Genomic DNA, 19950 nt, shown 5'->3' on the forward strand with positions numbered 1-19950 from the left:
GATTTTTTTGTTGCAGGGGATGACAGAAATCTATATGTGGAAGAGTAAGGCAATAATTCTAATTATGTACGAAGCTGCTCGCACTACAATGGACAAAACATTGCGATGATATATGTAAATAATAAGACCAGTAAATATAAATTGTATGCAAGAAATATATTTCTTATAAATTATACAGTGCAAAAGTGCCAATTGTAAAAATAAACAGTGGTGGTAATGAAGTCCATGTAATAACTGTAAAAGTCCACAAAGAGAGAATAAGTCCACACAGTGATGAGAATTACCCGTACCACCGTCCTTGCTTCAATAAACAATATGTAACAGTCTATCACCCAATGAGGATATTCTGTTTTCCAGAGATTGTAGACTCAGATACCATCAACAACACTTGAATGGAGCCAGAGATAGTGTTCAGAAGGCAGGTCTGAGAGTCTCTAATTGTAGCTTCACGATAAGACCACCATTCACAATGTTGTTTCATGCAATGCGTTGTACCTTAGGGATAAAAGAAGCCTCCACATAATGTACAACTGTAACTTTAGGTTTTATTTGAATGTATATGATCTCAAAAGGGGATCAAATATAGCGCTTGCTTAAAAAACTCTGATTCCTAAATAAATATATTAAAGCATCACATGACCATAAGAATTCTCTCATTAATGTTGAAATTCAGTGCAAGGTGTGCAAAATGGTGCAAATAAATAAGGTATGAATGTATAAATATAAATTCATATGATATAGTAATTTATGGTAAATGTGACGAAAATAAATACGGTATAAATTTATAAATATAAATTCATATAATATAGTGAAATATATAATAAAAAGTGTGACGAGAAGCCTCTCTGTATAAATATATGAATATGACTAATGAATCAAAATTAAATTATCCAAAATGTGAAGGTAACTTCTGTGTTACAAAACTCCAAATATATATATTATATTGAATATATAATCATAAAAAAGTCCATTCAGTATAAAGTGACTAGTGTGCTTCAAATAAATCCACAAAGTATTAAAGTGACTCCTGTGCTCCAAAATAATAAAAGGAATAAAAGTCCTTAGTGACAGGTGTATCCTCAATTTCCAGGTGTAAGTAATATATTCATCAGGCAAAAATCCTTTTATATATATAAGTGAATTGAATCACTTACCAGAACGGGTGGGTTCTGTATGCCGTATGGCACCAGAACCTTTCAAGCTTGTGAAGCCCTCTGGGCTTGATGGATGTTATCCCTCCGAGTGCCCCTTCGGGATCCTGGGGTGCCTGGGATACCTCTCTGCCTCTGAAGTGCTCACTTCCAAGCCATATACTGTATGAGGAAAAGAAAAAAGGGACTCCAAATGGTGTAATAACGTTTTAAAAGAGTCTTTATTTCTTCCAAATGATAGAATTTTAAAATTAGCAGCGTCCCTGGTGGGCTAGCGGTGCGGGCTGCTCGGTTCTCCTCGCGGAATAACGCTAAAAAACAACCCACTTCCGGCTTGCGCTCCACCTGCCGTGACGCAATGACGCTGTGGGGTCCAAGCTGACGCGTTTCGTCACTTCCGGTGACGTCCTCAGAGCTTGGACAGTGGTGACTGGACTTTAATACAGGAGACTCCGCCCCACACTCCCGTCCTCACTTAGATGGCCGGAAGTGGCCGAAATCTCGAGCGTGTCCCCATACTGTTGATTTTTGCTGGTTCTCTTTGTGTTATATGTCTAATTTATTGTAATGCCTGCAATTGGGGTGAACCAGCCACCCGCACATCGCTTATATGGTTTATTACATTCATTAAAAAACGTGACATTTGTACAGACATAATATAAAATAAAATGAAGTAAAAATTGATTTCAGCGTTAATTTCCATTCTCTTTTTTGCAAACAATATATTTAAATATATAAGAAGTATATAATACATATAAATTGCCCCCAATTTTTTTTAAAAATTGATAAATATATATATATATAACTATTACCAATCGATGCACTTAATAAAAACAGTAAAATCAATAAATACAGTAAAAATTCATCTAATTATTAAGAGTATATGTATATAAATAGCAGCATTGTTCGTGGTTGTCATATAGATCCACTGTTAGGTTTTATTTGCCTGAAATCTGACTTGTATCTTAGGCAGACTTCTGGGAAAATTGGTGAGCCAATCACACAAGCAGGAAATGATGTTTCTGGGGTGTGGTCAGTATACATTCTGTGTACAGAACACCTCCAGGTAGCCATATTGCATTGCATTTTCAGAAAATGACAGTGGCTGCTGATCGAAAAGGAAAGGTAATTTTTAATAACAAATTATAATAATCAGCGCAATACCGTATCTAAAAAATATAAACTACACAATATCATCTACCCCAATATTAGTGCACAAGTGCAAAAATTATTATTAATAATAAATTGCTGCCTGTATTAAAAGCTGCTTTCACTTCACTCCAATAAATATAACTGTAATGAAATTACAGCACAATCTCAACTCATCTGTGAATAACCAACATTGTTTCTGTATAAAAAGATCTTTAAGTATCTTGAGTAAGGATCGATACAAAGTGACTAAATACAAAAAACTCCAAGTGAAATAAACATACAATGTATCTATTACAACATGTTCAAAGGAAAAAGGTCTCCAGTGATATTCAATCGATCCAAAAAATAAATGAACCAATTAATCCTGCCACCTGCTCAAAAAAACTCCACCACCAGTGATTCCTAGCAGCTCACCTCCAGCTTTGACTCATGTTTCACCAGTGAGTCAAAGAACACTGTTTACCATTAGGGATGTTCAAACTCTGAATGGATGGATGGATGTCTCTGAATGTATCAGGATCACAGTTTTTCCTCTTGCTTTGACTCCTGTTTCACCATAGAGTCACAGAACACTGTTCCCCAATAGGGGTGGTCAAACTCTGAATGGATGGATGAATGGATGTCTCTTGATATATCATGATTAGAGTTGAGCGGACACCTGGATGTCCGTGTTCGGTGGGTGACCCGGACTTTTTTCCGAACTTTACCCGGACACCGAACCCCATTGAAGTCAATGGGGACCCGAACTTTCAGGCACTAAAATGGCTCTAAAAAAACAATGGAAAGGGCTAGAGTGCTGCAAATGGCAGCAAAATGTAGATAAGAGCATGGCAAGTGTTCTTAAAAAAAATTCCCCTTTAAATTTGTAACTTTTAAATAGCAGATTAGAACTGTACTCTGTAGTAAAATATAGCTGAACGCTGCACACAACAGACTGATAAAAATATATTTTTTTCTCCCTCCTCCTCAGTGGGCTCAAGTGAGGGCAAAAAGATGGTTCACTGCACCACCCCCCCACACAGCAAAATCGATGTAGATCGCTAATGGACGATTGTTCTGTCCTGTGTCTCCTAATCTCTCCCTGCCTAATCTCTCCAGCCTGTCCCTAAAATGCTGAAATATCTTTCCCTGCCTACACTCCGACCTGTCCCTGCATTCTTTTCGGGCAACAATGTTGTTTTACCCTGTCTGTCCCTAATCAGCAGCAGCCAGCACCGTTATGTGTGCTCTCTCCCTACACTACAGCAGACTGACGCACTGCGCCCTCTGTCTCGAGCTTATAAAGACCTGGGTCACATGCTTCAGCTGGCCAATCACAGCCATGCCATTAGTAGGCATGGCTGTGATGGCTTCTTTGGCACACCAGTTAAACGCTTGTTGATTGGCTGTTGAAAGCCCACCATTAAAACCGCGCCATTACATACAGGAAATAAAATTACCGAACACGGATTTTAAACCCGAACATACAGTAAAGTTTTCGGGTCCGTGTCCGGGTAACAAAAATCCAATTATCCGGTACGGACCCGAACAATACAGTCCGTGTTCGCTCAACACTAATCATGATCCCAGTTTTTTCTCCCGCTTTGACTCCTGTTTAACCAGAGAGTCACAGAACCATGTTCCCCATTAGGAATGGTCAAACTCTGAATGGATGGATGGATGTCTCAGGATGTATCAGGATTCCAGTTTTTCCTCATATATAATGGTCCACCATAGGGAACAAAAACAATATATCTAGTGCTCTCTGTAAAAAATGTTATTATCACACAAATGAAAAGAGCTCACTCACATAATGTAGCACTAAGCCGTGTCAGCTGTAATATGCTCCTAGTATACATCCAATGGCTTTCAGCCGTAAAAATCCATAATGGTCGTGAGTATAGCCAAATGTCAGCTCCTGCCTCCAGACACGTTGCATTCTCAAACAAACTTCTTTGGTGGGGTCACGATACTTAAAGATCTTTTTATGTAGAAACAATGTTGGTTATTCAAAGATGAGTTGAGATTGCGCTGTATTTTCATTACAGTTATCATTTTAATAACATTCAATTAAAATATGACTTGTGTTGCAATTGTAAACGCTATATTTCTCTATTGTCCATTGACAGACGCAGCAGCAATGCTTCTTTACCCTTGGGTTATGCACCATCTACAGGAGTAGACTAGGCAGTGAAAAAATTCACTGACACGCCTATAGGGGCTTTTCTTCTCGACATAACCCCCCACACACTGTGCTCTCTAATCAGTTGAGAGCAAACTCTCATCCAACCTTGATGGGTGACCTGTCGTGGATTTATCCTTTAAACTGAAGTATGTGTGTGTTTATTAGTTAAAGCGGAGTTCCACCTTCCCCTCCACCCCCTCCAAAAATTAAAAGTCAGCAGCTTCACATACTGTAGCTGCTGACTTTTAATATTAGGACACTTACCTGTCCTGCAGTCCAGCGATGTCGGCACCGCAGCCGATGTTTCCATGGCTGCAATGCTGCTGCTGCCGCCATTGCTGGTAAGGGAACCCAGCAGTGAAGCCTTGCGGCTTCACGGGTGGGTCCTTACTGCGCATGTGCGAAGAGCGCTGCGCATTCCTATTGGCTCGGCGGCGGGGGAAGGAGGAGTGGGCCAAACTTCCGAGGGATGGTGCCGCGGCGCTGTATCCCAGAAGTGGGAAAGGGTACCTGTCAAAAACAGGTCCCCGTTCCCCCCCTCCCCCCTGAAAGGTGCCAAATGTAGCACCGGAGGGGGGGAGGAAGCAAAAGAGCGGAAGTTCCACTTTTGGGTGGAACTCTGCTTTCAGATAATGCATAATGTGCCAAAAACCTATATCAACAGAAAAAACATCTTTCCGCTGTCATCTGACCAATAAACCACCAAAACGATCACAACTGATTGGTCGCTATGATCATCGCTGTTTACGTTGCCTTATATTTATATAAACCCAACAAATAGAAGAGGCAGGTTTTGTCAACTTATAGTATATGTATAGTTCATATTCCTATCGCACACCTTCCTGGTTTGTAGGCTCGTGTATATTGGGTGCTGAAGCGATCACCAGTTGGCAACTGGATTAGTTACAAGTAAATACATATTCGCCAGCACACCAAGGCTCTTGCAAAAGCAGTCCAAAAACTTTATTCAAGTTACGATCACATCAAAAAAATAGTGCAACGTTTTGGAGCCGCACAGGACCCCTTCGTCAGGCATGTGAATCACATGCCTGACGAAGGGGTCCTGTGCGGCTCCGAAACGTTGCACTATTTTTTTTGATGTGATCGTAACTTGAATAAAGTTTTTGGACTGCTTTTGCAAGAGCCTTGGTGTGCTGGCGAATATGTATTTACTAGGTTTTGTCAACTTTCATCTAGTTGTGTTCCTTATCATGTGACCGCCAAAAGTTTGCTACCAAAATAAACAGAATGCCAAAAGACTGTTTTCTAAAGTATTGGTACTCTAGTGAATGACTGCAGAGTCATCTACTCAGTGGGCCAGACTCCAACATCATCTTCATAACAAGGGGCTCCCATAAGGCAGCACGGACATTGCACTAACACATCAGTGTTTATTTGTTAACACAAATTCCAAATATACAGAGGGATTCCCTGGATGTCAGCAGCACTACATGGACTAAATGCTGTGTATCCCATCAATCTCTGGTTTAAAGGGTAAGTGACAGCATTGCTAGTGATGGAGAGGCCTTAGTGCAGACATTCCTGGCAGTAAAAGTGTTAAGCATCTGCTCCTAATCCCAGCTGTTGCTTGGGATGTTACGGTAACTTACACCAAACATATGGCTGCCTTCCACAAGCGAGCAATGAGGCCAGTGAGGCTTGCAGAGGGGAGTTGGTGAAAGGGACTGGCCTTCCAGCTATTGCTGAATTTATCACTGTTTAGCTTGCTGTGCTCAGTGCTCAGTGCCTCTCCCAGCCTCTCCCAACCTCTCAGCAGTCTGCTCTATCGCAGGCAGCGTTCACACTCTACAGCCTCAGCTAAGTCACTCTTTCACCTCTCTTCTCCACAACTTTCCACATTAGACTGCTGCTAACTGCCACTTCCATGGCTGCAACCCCCGTCTTTGGCTGAAACTGGGTCTACTGGATTACAGAACAACAGAGGAACACCTAGAGGACTTGGATGTATAACATGAAGTCTCCACAGCGACATGTCGCCCGGACGGATCAGATGCTCGGAGCTATGGCAGATATCCTGGGATCCTTAGTACTTCCAAGCCATCAATGGGTAAGTCACCTTAATGCATTTGATCGTAAGCTCTTCTGAGCAGGGCCCTCTTATTCCTCTTGTATTTTACTGTATTGTAACTGTATTGTCTCCCTCTAACATTGAAAAATGCTGCGTAAACTGCTGGCGCTATAGAAATCCTGAATAATAATGCATTTCTAACTTTTCTATTAGAAAGGAAAAAATACACAGCAAAAAGGTTCTACGTACATACTTATCTATAAGCGAACGGTGCCAAAAAGCTAAAAAAAAAAAAGTAACTAAAAAACTTTTAGGAAAAATGTGACATTACAATATAAATTATGGGGAATTATTCTTGAAAACCAGAAAAAGAAACAGCACGGCATTGGAGTTGTTGCTAATAGCAATAAGAATAATAAAAAAAAATTAAACAAAAATTCAGCTGATGGTTGTGATCATCAACTTTCCCTGTCCCCAGGTTTCATGGATCAGGCCCATCAAATCTTACTTAACCACTTCTGGACCAGAAGGATTTACCCGCTTAATGACCAGGCCATTTTTTTGAAATTCGGCACTGTGTTACTTTAACTGACAATTGCGGGGTAGTGCAATGCTGCCCCCTAATAAAATTGATGTCCTTTTCCCCCACAAACAGAGCTTTCATTTGGTGGTATTTGATCACCTGTGCGATTTTTATTTTTTACGCTATAAACAAAAAAAGAGCGACAATTTTGAAAAAAAAAAAACCCAATACTTTTTATTTTTTGCTATGTAACATTTCCAATAAAAAAAAAATGTAAATTCATCATTTTAGGCCAATTTGTATTCTGCTACATATTTTTGGTAAAAAAAAAAATCCCAATAAGTGTATATTGATTGGTTTGTGCAAAAGTTAGCACATCTATAAACTAGGTGAAAGATTTATGTCATTTTTATTTTTTTTTTTTTTACTAGTAATGGCGGCAATCAGCAATTTATAGCGGGACTGCGACATTGCAGCGGACAGAGCGGACCCCTAACTGACATTTTTTACACTTTTGGGGGGATCAGTGACATTACTACAGTAATCAGTGCTAAAAATATGCACTGTTACTGTAATAATGACACTGAAGGGGAAGAGGTTAACACCAAGGGTGATCAAAGGGTTAAATGTGTCCCTAGGGGGTGCTTTCTAACTGTGGTGGGGGGGGGGTGGATGGGCTTGCTGCATGAACACAGAGCCACCACCGTTCTGTCTCCACAGGGAGCGATCGCGGGTGCTGGGCAGCAATCGCGGCAGCCAGACCCGCAAATTGGCTTCCCCTGTGGTGAATGAGCACCCGCACACCCCCCGCTAGGAGTCCTGCGAAGCGACGTACAGGTACGTTGTTTCGCGGGACAGAGCCGACCTCCCGCAGTATATGTATTGCTGGCAGTCGACAAGTGGTTAATAGCTTAGAACAGACAGCAATGATGTACGGTAGCTCATAGCAACCAAACCAATATCACCGCTAGAAGTTTAGGGAAGTCAAGGCATTTTATAGCTGGCTTTTGGTTGCTCTCAGTTACTGCACATTTTGCACATTACAGTCTTGTAAGTTCGATTGCCCTTTATATTGTAAACTATGGTTCTCTCCATTTCTTTTTTACTTTGCTATCCACAACTATTTACTCTGTCTCAGAGATAATGCAGAATAAATGCGAAATGATAATGAAATTAGGATAATTTTAACCATTATATTGTTTATAAATGAAAATATCAAATTACCTATAATTGAAAAGCAGATGTTTGTTATAGCAAAGTATTTTTGCTATTTAATCGTTTTTTTATGAATTCCTAATGTTGTTATTATGTGAGCAGATTTGAGAAAGTTTATTTTTAAACTACTTTTTTATTTCTGCATTTTTTTATTTATTTTATTATTTGATTTATTTTTACATTAGTATAAGTATTTTAGGAAAGAAAGGTCCTTTTTTTTATTATAAGAAAATACATTTTAGATCAGTGTTTTAAAGTCACACTGGTAAATTAGTCTCAGACACAGGAATTGTTAAGTCTTATAAAAGCCCACTAATACAGGCCCAACAGTGGGATGCCTGTAAAAAAGGATGAACAAATTTGCTGTTTTTCTTTCAACCTGTTTATATTTCTAATATTGTTTGACTTACTGTAAATTTATCACTACACACACTGATTTTAGAGCTTGCCCACAATGGAATTAACTCATTTTTTCCACCAATGAATGTGTGATTAAGCCACAGGCAGCTAAAATGTAAAAAAAAAAAAAAAAAAAAACAAAACAACTCTTTACAACAATACAAAGAGCTGTTAAAAGTTTGGCTATTTGAAAAAAAAGAAAGAAGCAGAAGCCAAACATAGATCAATGTACATGAATAGACTTGCATTTAAATTTACATCACCTAATAGGAAATGACTATAAAGAATACTGAATGTGTGCTACCTATGTGGGAACACATAAGGCTATTTGTGAACAGAGAAATGTTCTACATATTGTCACCATTGCTTTGTTTTTTTTAAAAAAAAAGCTGAGTCCCTGGCATATAAAAAGACACAATTTAAACTGTTTGGAAAAAAAAATAACAAACATGTTATACTTACCTGCTCTGCAGGGCCGGTGCTATCACTAGGCAAACTAGGCGGCTTCCTAGGGTGCACTACCGCCTAGGGCACAGCCATGGCCAGTGTCACATTCCTCTCCTGTCATCTCCCCATCTCCGGTGGATGTCACCTCTAGAAGGGGGGGGGGGGACTTTGTATATGAAGGGGTGTGTAGAGTTAAAGGGGGCAGTGTGTATATGAAGCAAGGTTTAGAGCTAAAGGGGGGGGGCAGTTTGTATAGTAAGGGGGATGTAGGGTTAAAGGGGGGCAGTGTGTGCAGGAAGGGGGTGTAGCATTAAAGAAGGGCAATGTGTGCAGGAAGTGGGGGAGGGGCAGTGTGTACAAGAAGGGGTGTGTAGGGTTAAAGGGGGGCACTTTGCATATGAAGGTGTGTGTAGGGTTAAAGGGGGCAGTGTGTATATGAAGGGGGTGTAGGGTTAAAGGGGAGCAGTGTGTATATGAAGGGGGTGTAGGGTTAAAGGGGGGGCAGTGTGTATATGAAGGGGAGTGTAGGGTTAAAGGGGGCAGGGTGTATATGAAGGGGAGTGTAGGGTTAAAGGGGAGCAGTGTGTATATGAAGGGGAGTGTAGGGTTAAAGGGGGGCAGTATGTATATGAAGGGGAGTGTAGGGTTAAAGGGGGGCAGTGTGTATATGAAAGGGGGTGTAGGGTAAAGGGGGGCAGTGTGTATATGAAGGGGAGTGTAGGGTTAAAGGGGGGCAGTGTGTATATGAAGGGGAGTGTAGGGTTAAAGGGGGGCAGGGTGTATATGAAGGGGAGTGTAGGGTTAAAGGGGGGCAGTGTGTATATGAAGGGGGGTGTAGGGTAAAGGGGGGCAGTGTGTATATAAAGGGGGTGTAGGGTTAAAGGGGGGTAGTGTATATATGAAGGGGGGTGTAGGGTAAAGGGGGGCAGTGTGTATATAAAGGGGGTGTAGGGTTAAAGGGGGGCAGTGTGTGCAGGAAGGGGGTGTAGGGTTAAAGAAGAACAGTGTGTGCAGGAAGGGGGGGTGTAGGAATAAAGGGGGCAGTGTATACAGGAAGGGGAGTGTCGTGTTAAAAGGGGGGCATTATGTACAGGAAAGGGGCAAAGTGTACAGTTTTTTTTTTTGTTTTTGTTATTTTTGGGGGGGGGGGGGGCTGCCTTCAGCCTTTAGTAAAAAAAACTTCAGTCTTTAGAATCACATTAAGGCAGCTCTGTATTATTAATAAATTGGTAAATCATTTTTTTTAAATGCGAGCTGTGGAGGTATCTGGATTGCACCTGATATCAGCCATTTGCAGTCCCTGTACAGCAGAGCTCAGGTTGGGAGAGGAAGAAGCAGCAAAAGAAATCAATCAACTGTGCTGCAGTGCTCCTGTGCTAAGAGGGGTCATGTTGATGGGAGAAAACAGCAGAGGGATGAGCTCATCATTTTGCTGCTTCTACTTTCACTGTCCAGTCACAGGCAGGGTAAAGAACAAGACATGTACAGTTTAGCCTGGTACACAGGACGAGATTATCGTACGAAGGAACGTCCGTTTTTTGGGGGGGTTTTTTGCATACTAGTCTTATATCGAAGAGGTTACTAAAGTGTGAAAATTCTCATATGACAAAACAAAAAATTTGGATATAATGTATTTGTATTGTATTTTTGGACCCTTTGGAAAATTTCGAAAGAAAGCTGTGTACTAACAATCAGATTATCTTACGTGTCTAAAGCGTTTTTTTTGTACAATATTCTGATCGTGTGTCCAAGACTTGAGTGTTACATATAGTGTTCAAGAAAAAAAAAAAGAAAAAAATTATATTTTTTTCAGTGCATGCAGATTTCTCAATGTTTTATTCCTTTAAAAATGCAGAAAAATACCCGTTATCCTGCCTGAAATTCAGTAAGCTGTTTGCCACAGGAACAAGGTAAAAGAGCGACAGGGAGGTTTGGGGGTAAATTTGGCGAATGCCTGGACATACACTAACGGCAGCAGAGAAAAATCAGGTCTCCTGTCCTTCCAGACAGAGATATGCTGTCTGCTGGAATTGTGGAAATCCCAGGAATGGATGGAAAGAAAAATAAATCCTTTGGCAGGTAAAGCCTCATATCCATCTTTCATCTGTGTGTTTAGCTCTTTGCCTGGAGTTCAGTTTTAAAGCTCACCTCTAGGCATAAATTATTTCATTTAATCATGTTCTTCAATAGCCATAACGGTTATAAATCCACTTTGTGTGCATCAAATGCCTGTGCAATGTGAGATATTACCTGGAAAAGTAGCAGTGACATCATCACTGTGCTGAACAAAGCCTGTGCAGACAGCAGAGCTGTGGGAGGGGCCTAGCAGGATCCACCCACTACAGGCTGCCTGTAGAAAACTACAGAAGGGGCGGAGACAAGACCAGTCATCCTGCACAAAAAAAGAGAGCAGCAGTGACCGGTCTTCACTACAGGAAGCTCATGCACAGAGATAAAGTTTCACACTAGATAACTGGACAGATCTAGAAGAAATATTATTATTATTAAGGATTTCTGTAGCGCCAGCAGTTTACGCAGCGCTTTACAGCGCTTTAATAAATACACAAAGTACACCAAGATTTAGGTGAGAACACATGTGTCTCTTGTATGTTGATAATATTTGTTCATGCTGGAGTCCAGCTTTAAGGTTGCACACTCAGCACTGTCACCCTAATCCTGGCTTCACTACCTAGTAAATGTAGATTTTACTGGTTGCATGACTGGTTCACTGTTTGCTAAATAAAATAACTGATATCCAGTAAATAAAAGGGGGCGGCCCATAGAAAGTAGGGTTAGGGAGGAAAGCCCTAGGCCTAGATGAAGCTGGATGTCCTTCAGGTAAGAAATGAGATGGGCTCCATCTGAGGTGCTTGCAGATTTGAATGCATAATATTAGAAGCTCACAGTGTGCAGTGAATTCAGAATAAGCAATTTCAGTACAAGAGAGGAGGTTGTACAACTGTGCAAGACTAAAGGTAAGGCTGGAGTTCCACTTTAAAGTGTAGGTAAACCCCAGTAATGAACTTCTCTTATTTGTTCCTTTTTGGTCTGGTTGAATTTACCACGGAAAGTGTGTCGTTATACGTGGCGATTATATAAAAAAAAAAAAAAAAAGAAAATACCCTTTGATCCAGCCAGAAATCCATGCAGCTCTTAACCAGTTCTGGACCGGAAGGTTTTACCCCCTTAATGACCAGGCAATTTTTTGCGATTCGGCACTGTGTTACCTTAACTGACAATTGCACGTTTGTGCGACACTGTTCCCAAATAAAATTGATGTCCTTTTTTCCCCCACAAATAGAGCTTTCTTTTGGGGGTATTTGATCAACTCTGCAGTTTTTATTTTTTGCGCTATAACCAAAAAAAGAGCGACAATTCTGGAAAAAAAAAAAAAAAAAAAACAATATTTATTACTTTCTGCTATAAAACACAACCAAAATTAAAAAAAATATATAGAATCAATTTTTTTCATCAATTTAGGCCAGTATGTTTTCTGCTTCATATTTTTGATGAAAAAAATTCCAATAGGTGTATATTGATTGGTTTGCGCAAAAATGATATTATATTTTTTTTATTTTTTCTAGTAATGGCAGCAATATTAAATTTTTAGTGGGACTATGACATTGCAGCGGACAAGTCGGACACTTAACTGACACTTTTGACACTTTTTGGGGACCAGTGACACTAATACAGTGATAAGTGCAAAAAAAAAATGCACTGTCACTGCACTAATGACACTGGCAGGGAAGGAGTTAATACCAGGAGCGATCAAAGGGTTAAATGTGTCCCTAGGGGGGTGCTTACTAACTGTGGGGGAGTTGCACTGATTGAGTCCTGCTTAGCAGGAACATAAGATCTCCATCTTGTCCCGTTGCAGAACAGCAATCTGCCATTCTGCCTCTTCTGGGGATGATCCCAGTTGGCCGGTGGACATTCGGTCCGCTGGACCCACTGATTATCGTGCCATCTAGTGGCTATTGATGGAAACTACATACAGGTACATCGTTTCAATAGAGCCACACTGCCGCAGTAAATACACGGCTGCCAGTCGGCAAGAGGTTAAAGAATATGTTACCCGAACATTTCATATTCCTGATATGTGCCCGCTGTACCATGTACTTGTATGAGAAAGTATCCTGTTCTCTTTGTATTTCTTCCTTTGTGTGAAATCCCTGGTGTTCCTGCCAGTCCCTCTGCTTTCCAATTAAAAACTGAACACACCATTGTCAGTTCTCTGACTATGCTGGGAACTCAGCCTGCTCTCCTCCAATGACTGACACACCTCCCCTGCACAGCCATTCACTGGGAAGATTAGTGTACTGCTGTTTCTCCTCCCCCAGCTTATGCAGCTGAGAACAGGTAATATGTGATCACTTATAAAAAAGGGAATGACTTTTTTTTTTTCTATACACAATGTTTTGCCTTTCATTTCTATTTTATACTGAATTAGTTGTTTTACAAGGTGATCATTTACTATCACTTTAACTTCATGTGGCTGTGCTGCACTCAAATCTCAAGTAGTGTTATTAGCCATGCTCAGGTCACATATTTAAACTACAGAACACCTCCCCCTATGTAACTGTGATGGGGAGAGGGGTGGTGTTCTGTAGTCCTATAAGGCCCCTTTCACACGGGCGCACCACCCGACGTGGTCTGTTCTGCTCAGCAGGGGATCGATCTGCCAGTCCCCGCTGGGCAGGCGGATGACAGCTCCATCTCCACTCTGTGTAGAGATGGAGCTGTAAGATCCCTGCTGTCCTCTATGGGGAGATCGGATGAGAACGGACCGCCTGTCCGTTCTCATCCGATCCCATCCCATCCGATCCTCCAGACGGATTGAAAATTGGGTTTCCATGCGTCCGGATTTCACGGACAGGATCGGAATCGGATAGCAGCGGGTGTTGGCGGAGATGTCTCCGCTGGCATCTGCCGCTCCATAGGGGTACATGAAGCATCCGATCAGGTCCGCCTGAAAAACTGACAGGCGGATCGGATCGCCTGTGTGAAAGGGGCCATACTCTTTCTGTCCTAGGATGACAACGCTGCACCTCCAAACATGCAGTACAGTGAATAAGTGGTCACCCTAGAACAGGAATCGTGTTACTAGGAAAAAAAAAAGGGGTGAGTTTGTTTTGTCACCCTAGAGAAGTAAGTGTGTCACTGGCAGGATTGCCAGGTGAAAATAAAACGGGAGGGGGGGGGCAGAAGAATGAAAACGAATGCAGCCACCACATCTAATGACTGGTAAGCTGAAATATATTACATTTTTGTCCTTGAGTTTAAATTGACATTACATCAAAGGGAATATTTAAATGGATAGACTATGCCCCCTGCTTTTAGAGTCATTTAGGTAAATTTCCTCTTGCGTTTCAGCTTTATTTTGTTAGGCTGGTGTCCACGCAGTACCTATTAAATTTCTACTTCAAGGTTGTACTATTTTTCATTTATATTTTATGAGCTTTCTTATGTGTACAGTCACAAAGCAGCGTGGAGGAGTGCTGGAAATGAGTATACATTATAGACATTATCTCCCTATAGACTTCCTCTAAGATAGAATATACAACATTTTTAACTATTACCAGCTGCACCCTCCCCGCACTTCCAATACAGAAACAGTCTTATGTGGAAATCTTGGAGGCAGTTGCATCACCAAAAAAAAAAAAAAAAAAGTTTATTTATTTTTTTGACTAAGTAGTTGGCTGTCTTCAGAGCTAAGACACTGAGACAAAACAGAGAATTAGATCAGGGGGAGGGGAATGGAGATCCAGATAAGCGCTTGCTGTTTTTGTAAATTAACAACTTCGGTGCTGCCTGAGACACTGGCAGCTCTTATAGGGCTGACACTGCAATACACTGACACATCTTCCTTTAACGACCTGACGTGCGGAAGATTTTACCCCCTTCATGACCAGGCCCGTGCTACATTAAAGCGGAATTCCGGGCACAAAAACATTTTTTCAATGAACATACCCCCGGGACAGTCAGGGCTAGTACATTCCACAATGGCTAGCCTCTGATCTGTCCCGGTTCGCACTTACCTGCAAGAAGAAATACTCACTTATAAAATTTCTTCCACAGCGTTGCCATCTCTGTTGTGGGCAGCTGAAGCCAGCGCGATCCTCTTCTGCATCCTCTTCCGCGTCTTCTTCTCCCAGAATGCGCCTTCACCGGCCCCTCTCGTCACTTCCGGCGCGGCCCCGCATTCCTACACAGCTTCTGGGCATGCCCAGAAGCTGTTTAGCAGGGAATGCGCCTGCACCGGAAGTGACGAGCGGGGCTGGTGCTGTCGCATTGATTCCTGGGAGCGATGACGTTCAGCTCCCAGGAATCATTGCAAACCGGAAGAGACGGCGCAGGCCGAGGCCACAGAGGGAGGTAGTGAAAAAAGGTGAGTATTTCTTTCTACAATTACAAGGTAAGTAAAAAAAAAAATCCTAACTATCCAATTCCTTTTCAGGGGAAGCAAAGCAAGCGGATGGGCACAAAATCGATTAGGTCGATTTTGTGCCCGGAACTCCGCTTTAACTGGTAATTAAGCGGTCATGCAACGCTGTACACATACAAAATTTATATCATTTTTTCCCCTGCAAATATTTGATCACCATGGGCCAGTCTCCGCTTACTTTGCACAGACAGACCTGGCAGATCACCGCCCCCCCCCCCCCCCTCTATGGGAGATCGGATGAAAACGGACCGCCTGTCCATTTTCATCCAATCCTATCTGATCCTCCAGATGGATGGAAAATAGGGTTTCCATCTGTCTGGATTTGGTCGACAGAATTGGATTGGATAGCAGCGGGTGTCAGCGGACATGCCACTGCTGACATCCGCTGCTCCATAAGGATGAATGGAGCATTCGATCAGGTCCGCCTGAAAAACTGACAGACGGGCCCTTATAGCGTCTACAAACTATGGGAAATATACTGGAATTTTTATAAATTTTTTATTTTATACTAGTAATGGCAGCAATCAGCGAATTATAAAGGGATTGTGCGGTGGGAAATCTAACACTACCTGACACTTTGTGGGAACTGGCTAACTTACACTGACATCTCCAGTAACACTAATACAGTGATCAGTGCTAATAATATGCACCGACACTGTAGTAATGACACTGGCTGGGAAGGGGTTAATATCTGGGGCAGTCAAAAGGGTTAACTGCATGCCTTACAAGTGTAAAGCGTTTACTGTGTGGTGTTTTTACTAAAGGATGTGCTGGTTTTTCTTTCCCTTCACAGGGAAACAAAAACTGGCACATCGCCGCTGTCAGTAGAGAGCTCTGTGTTGTTTACCTACACAGAACGCTCTCCTGTCACGCACTCCACTGATTGATGGGACCCGGCCATAAAGCATTGGCTGGGACCTGGTGATTGGCATGTGCTGGAGACAGCTTGGAGGGCGCAAATGCAAAATCACGCATATTAAAACTACAGTGCGTGTTCATAACTGGTTAAAGGGGGGATTAAATACCTAGAGGACTTTTCTCTATTTAAAACCCAGTACACAGGATGAGAATATAGGACAAATGATTGTCTGCTATTTTATTTTTTTTTTTGCATGCTAGTCTCATATTGAGAAGCAATAGGTTACTAAAGTTACTCGTAATTCGTAAATACTAATACGTAAATACTGGTAAAAATTCTCGTAAGACAGAATACAAATTCGGAAGTGATGTAATGTATTGTATTGTAATGCATTCTTTTGTTTCCGACCGGTCTCACAATGTTTTTCATATAAATACTATACTAATAACACAAAAATTGTTTGTTCTGTTATCTTATTAGAAAAAAGTTTGTTTGTCCCTTTGGATATTTTGGAAAATTTTTTTTTCAGCCCTCGAAAGCTGTGTACTAATAAATAGATTATCGAATGATCACTCACTTTTCACATTGTTTCACATTATTCACATTGCGTGTACGGATCATAAGACAATATTTGGATGTGACTTAGTCAAGGATCAGTTCTTTTATGCAGAAATGAGAATTTGCAGCATATGGAAACACCTTTTTTTGTGAAATGAGCATGGGTAAGATAATTTTTTTTGTGTAAGTGTTATTTTTATTTGGATAGAGCAAGGGAAGGTTATAACCAATGTTCCCTCTTAATTTTTTACTGTGCTGAGCAAATAAAAAAATTTCTGAGCGCAAACCTTTAGATTGAGCAATGGGGGGGGGGGGGGGGGGACGTCAATGCAGAGTGACCAGCTTGCCCCCAATAAATTGCAGAGTGCCACAGCATTGCCCCCAATAAATTGCAGAGTGCCACAGCATTGCCCCCAATAAATTGCAGAGTGCCCACAGCATTGCCCCCAATAAATTGCAGAATGCCCACAGCATTGCCCCCAATAAATTGCAGAGTGCCCACAGCATTGCCCCCAATAAACTGCAGAGTGCCACAGCAATGCCCCCAATAAATTGCAGAGTGCCACGGCATTGCCCCCAATAAATTGCAGAGTGCCACGGCATTGCCCCCAATAAATTGCAGAGTGCCCACAGCATTGCCCCCAATAAATGCAGAGTGCCCACAGCATTGCCCCCAATAAATGCAGAGTGCCCACAGCAATGCCCCCAATAAATGCAGAGTTGCCAGCTTCTCTCCTGCGTTAACATGCTGGCGGAGCAGGAAGTCGGCATTGCGGCCCGGGTAAGGGATGTGCTGCATTCCGAGCAAGTGAACAGCTTCCGACCTCCTGAGTGGATCTTCTGGTGTTTGACCAGCCGTGACATGGCCCCCCCGCGACCCTGTGCACTTACCTCATGGACGGTCACGGTCACTCTTCAGTCCCCGGCTTCGGGCTTCCCGCATCTCCGTCCTCCCGAGTCCCGGCGCCTCCTCCTCAGCCAATGGCATGAAGTTGGCCTTTCGGCCAATCAGGAAGCGGGAGGACCCGCTCCCTGATTGGCCAGGAGAAGGATCCGTATGACAATAGTGAATTTTCATTCGCTATTGTCACACAATGGGCGTGCTCTCGGGCGCACGCTCTGCTCCCTGGCCGCCCCGTCTGCGGCTGCACCGTCTAACTAGGTGCTTGCGTGGGACGTAATTTACACTGCGCGTCCGCGCACGCGCGCACCTTAAAGGGAACATTGGTTATAACCCCTGTCAGATTTTTTTTTGCCATTTGTGTCCCATTGCGGAGATTTCCCTTTACTTCCTGTCCCATAGCCAAACAGGAAGTGAGAGGAAATGTCTGCAAATAAAGGGAGTTCCTTGGGGACCCCCAGGTCACCAGAACTAGTGTCCCCTTTAGAAGATTTCCCCTCTACCACTGTCCCAAAATCTGGGTTTTCTTTTACTTTCACTTTCAATGATAATGGTAAACAGGAAAAATAGAGAGGGTGAATCTCCAGAACGGGGACACAGACAGCAAAAAAAAACAAAAAAAAAACTGACAGGTAATCTAATTCCTCATCACTCCATCTAAACTAAAAAAAAAGTTTTCCCTTTAGTTATGCTTTGATAAATGCTTGTTACTACCTGGTAGCCAACCCCTTACACAGCCATGTTCTTAAGCGACCAAACACTCTGGCCTAACGCCCTGTTCACACCTGAGCATTTTTCAGCTCGTAAAACGCTTATCTCGGAAGTCTCAAAATGCCCAACAAGGAAAATCCAATTCATTTCAATGGCCCCTGTTCATATATGAGCGTTTTGTCGTCTGAAGCAAAACGCCTGAAGCTCAAAAAAGTATATGAGCTTCTTTTTTGGCAGATTACAGGCGTTTTTGTTAGATCTCAATGCCTTCCTCCAAACACCTGCAAAAAATGGCTGAAAAACGCCCAAAAAAACGCCTGAAAAACGTCTAAACAAACACCTGAAAATTATACGCTCAGGTGTGAATGGAGACTAAACAAGACAGATGAAAAAAATCTGCTGCTGCCAGCTATCATATTCTGATAGTCAGCACCCATGGCTGTCAGAACACCTGAACAGTGACAGTAGCTGCAGTTATTGTTCAGCCAACTTTTTTCTGCCTGACTCCTTCAGTTTCTCAGTTTGTTGAGCCAGGTGGTGTTGGCAGCAGGGCCGGACTGGGAATAAAATTCAGCCCTGGAAATAATTTCATACCAGCCCCATAGCATTATTATACCAACCCAACAGCATAGTGCCATTATTTTCTTGTTCATAAAAGGGAAAACCATGCGTTTTTAAGCACATTTGAAGAGTGTATTAATAGTGTGGACATGGTACAGGAGATGTCAGAGGCTGCGGACATGGTACAGGAGATGTCAGAGGCTGTGGACATGGTACAGGAGATGATCAGAGGCTGCGGACATGGTACAGGAGATGTCAGAGGCTGCAGACATGGTACAGTAGATGTCAGAGGCTGCGGACATAGTACGGGAGATGTCAGAGGCTGCAGACATGGTACAGGAAATGTCAGAGGCTGCAGACATGGTACAGGAGATGTCAGAGGCTGCGGACATGGTACAGGAGATGTCAGAGGCTGCGGACATGGTACAGGAGATGTCAGAGGCTGCGGACATGGTACGGGAGATGTCAGAGGCTGTGCGGACATGGTGCAGAAGATGTCAGAGGCTGTGCGGACATGGTACAGGAGATGTCAGAGGCTGTGCGGACATGGTACAGGAGATGTCAGGGGCTGTGCGGACATGGTGCAGAAGATGTCAGAGGCTGTGGACATGGTACAGGAGATGTCAGAGGCTGTGCAGACTTGGTACAGGAGATGTCAGAGGCTGTGGACATGGTACAGGAGATGTCAAAGGCTGCAGACATGGTACGGGAGATGTCAGAGGCTGTGGACATGGTACGGGAGATGTCAGAGGCTGCAGACATGGTACAGGAGATGTCAGAGGCTGCGGACATGGTGCAGGAGATGCAGGGGCTGCGGACATTGTACAGGAGATGC

General features: G+C 42.5%; 1 protein-coding gene across 1 annotated transcript in view; it reads left to right on the top strand.

The window, feature by feature from the left end:
• The first annotated feature begins 6239 nt into the window (after positions 1-6239).
• The window catches only part of ARHGEF25 (Rho guanine nucleotide exchange factor 25), a 548945-nt gene continuing 535234 nt past the window's right edge, over positions 6240-19950 (top strand). Inside the window, exon 1 of the mRNA XM_082245582.1 lies at positions 6240-6535. Within this exon, the coding sequence (XP_082101708.1) occupies positions 6431-6535 (105 nt within the window). The 5' untranslated portion in view covers positions 6240-6430. The remainder of the gene's footprint in view (positions 6536-19950) is intronic.

This window comes from Pelophylax lessonae (genome assembly GCF_965119305.1).
Source record: "Pelophylax lessonae genome assembly, chromosome: 2".
NCBI classification, from domain to species: domain Eukaryota; kingdom Metazoa; phylum Chordata; class Amphibia; order Anura; family Ranidae; genus Pelophylax; species Pelophylax lessonae.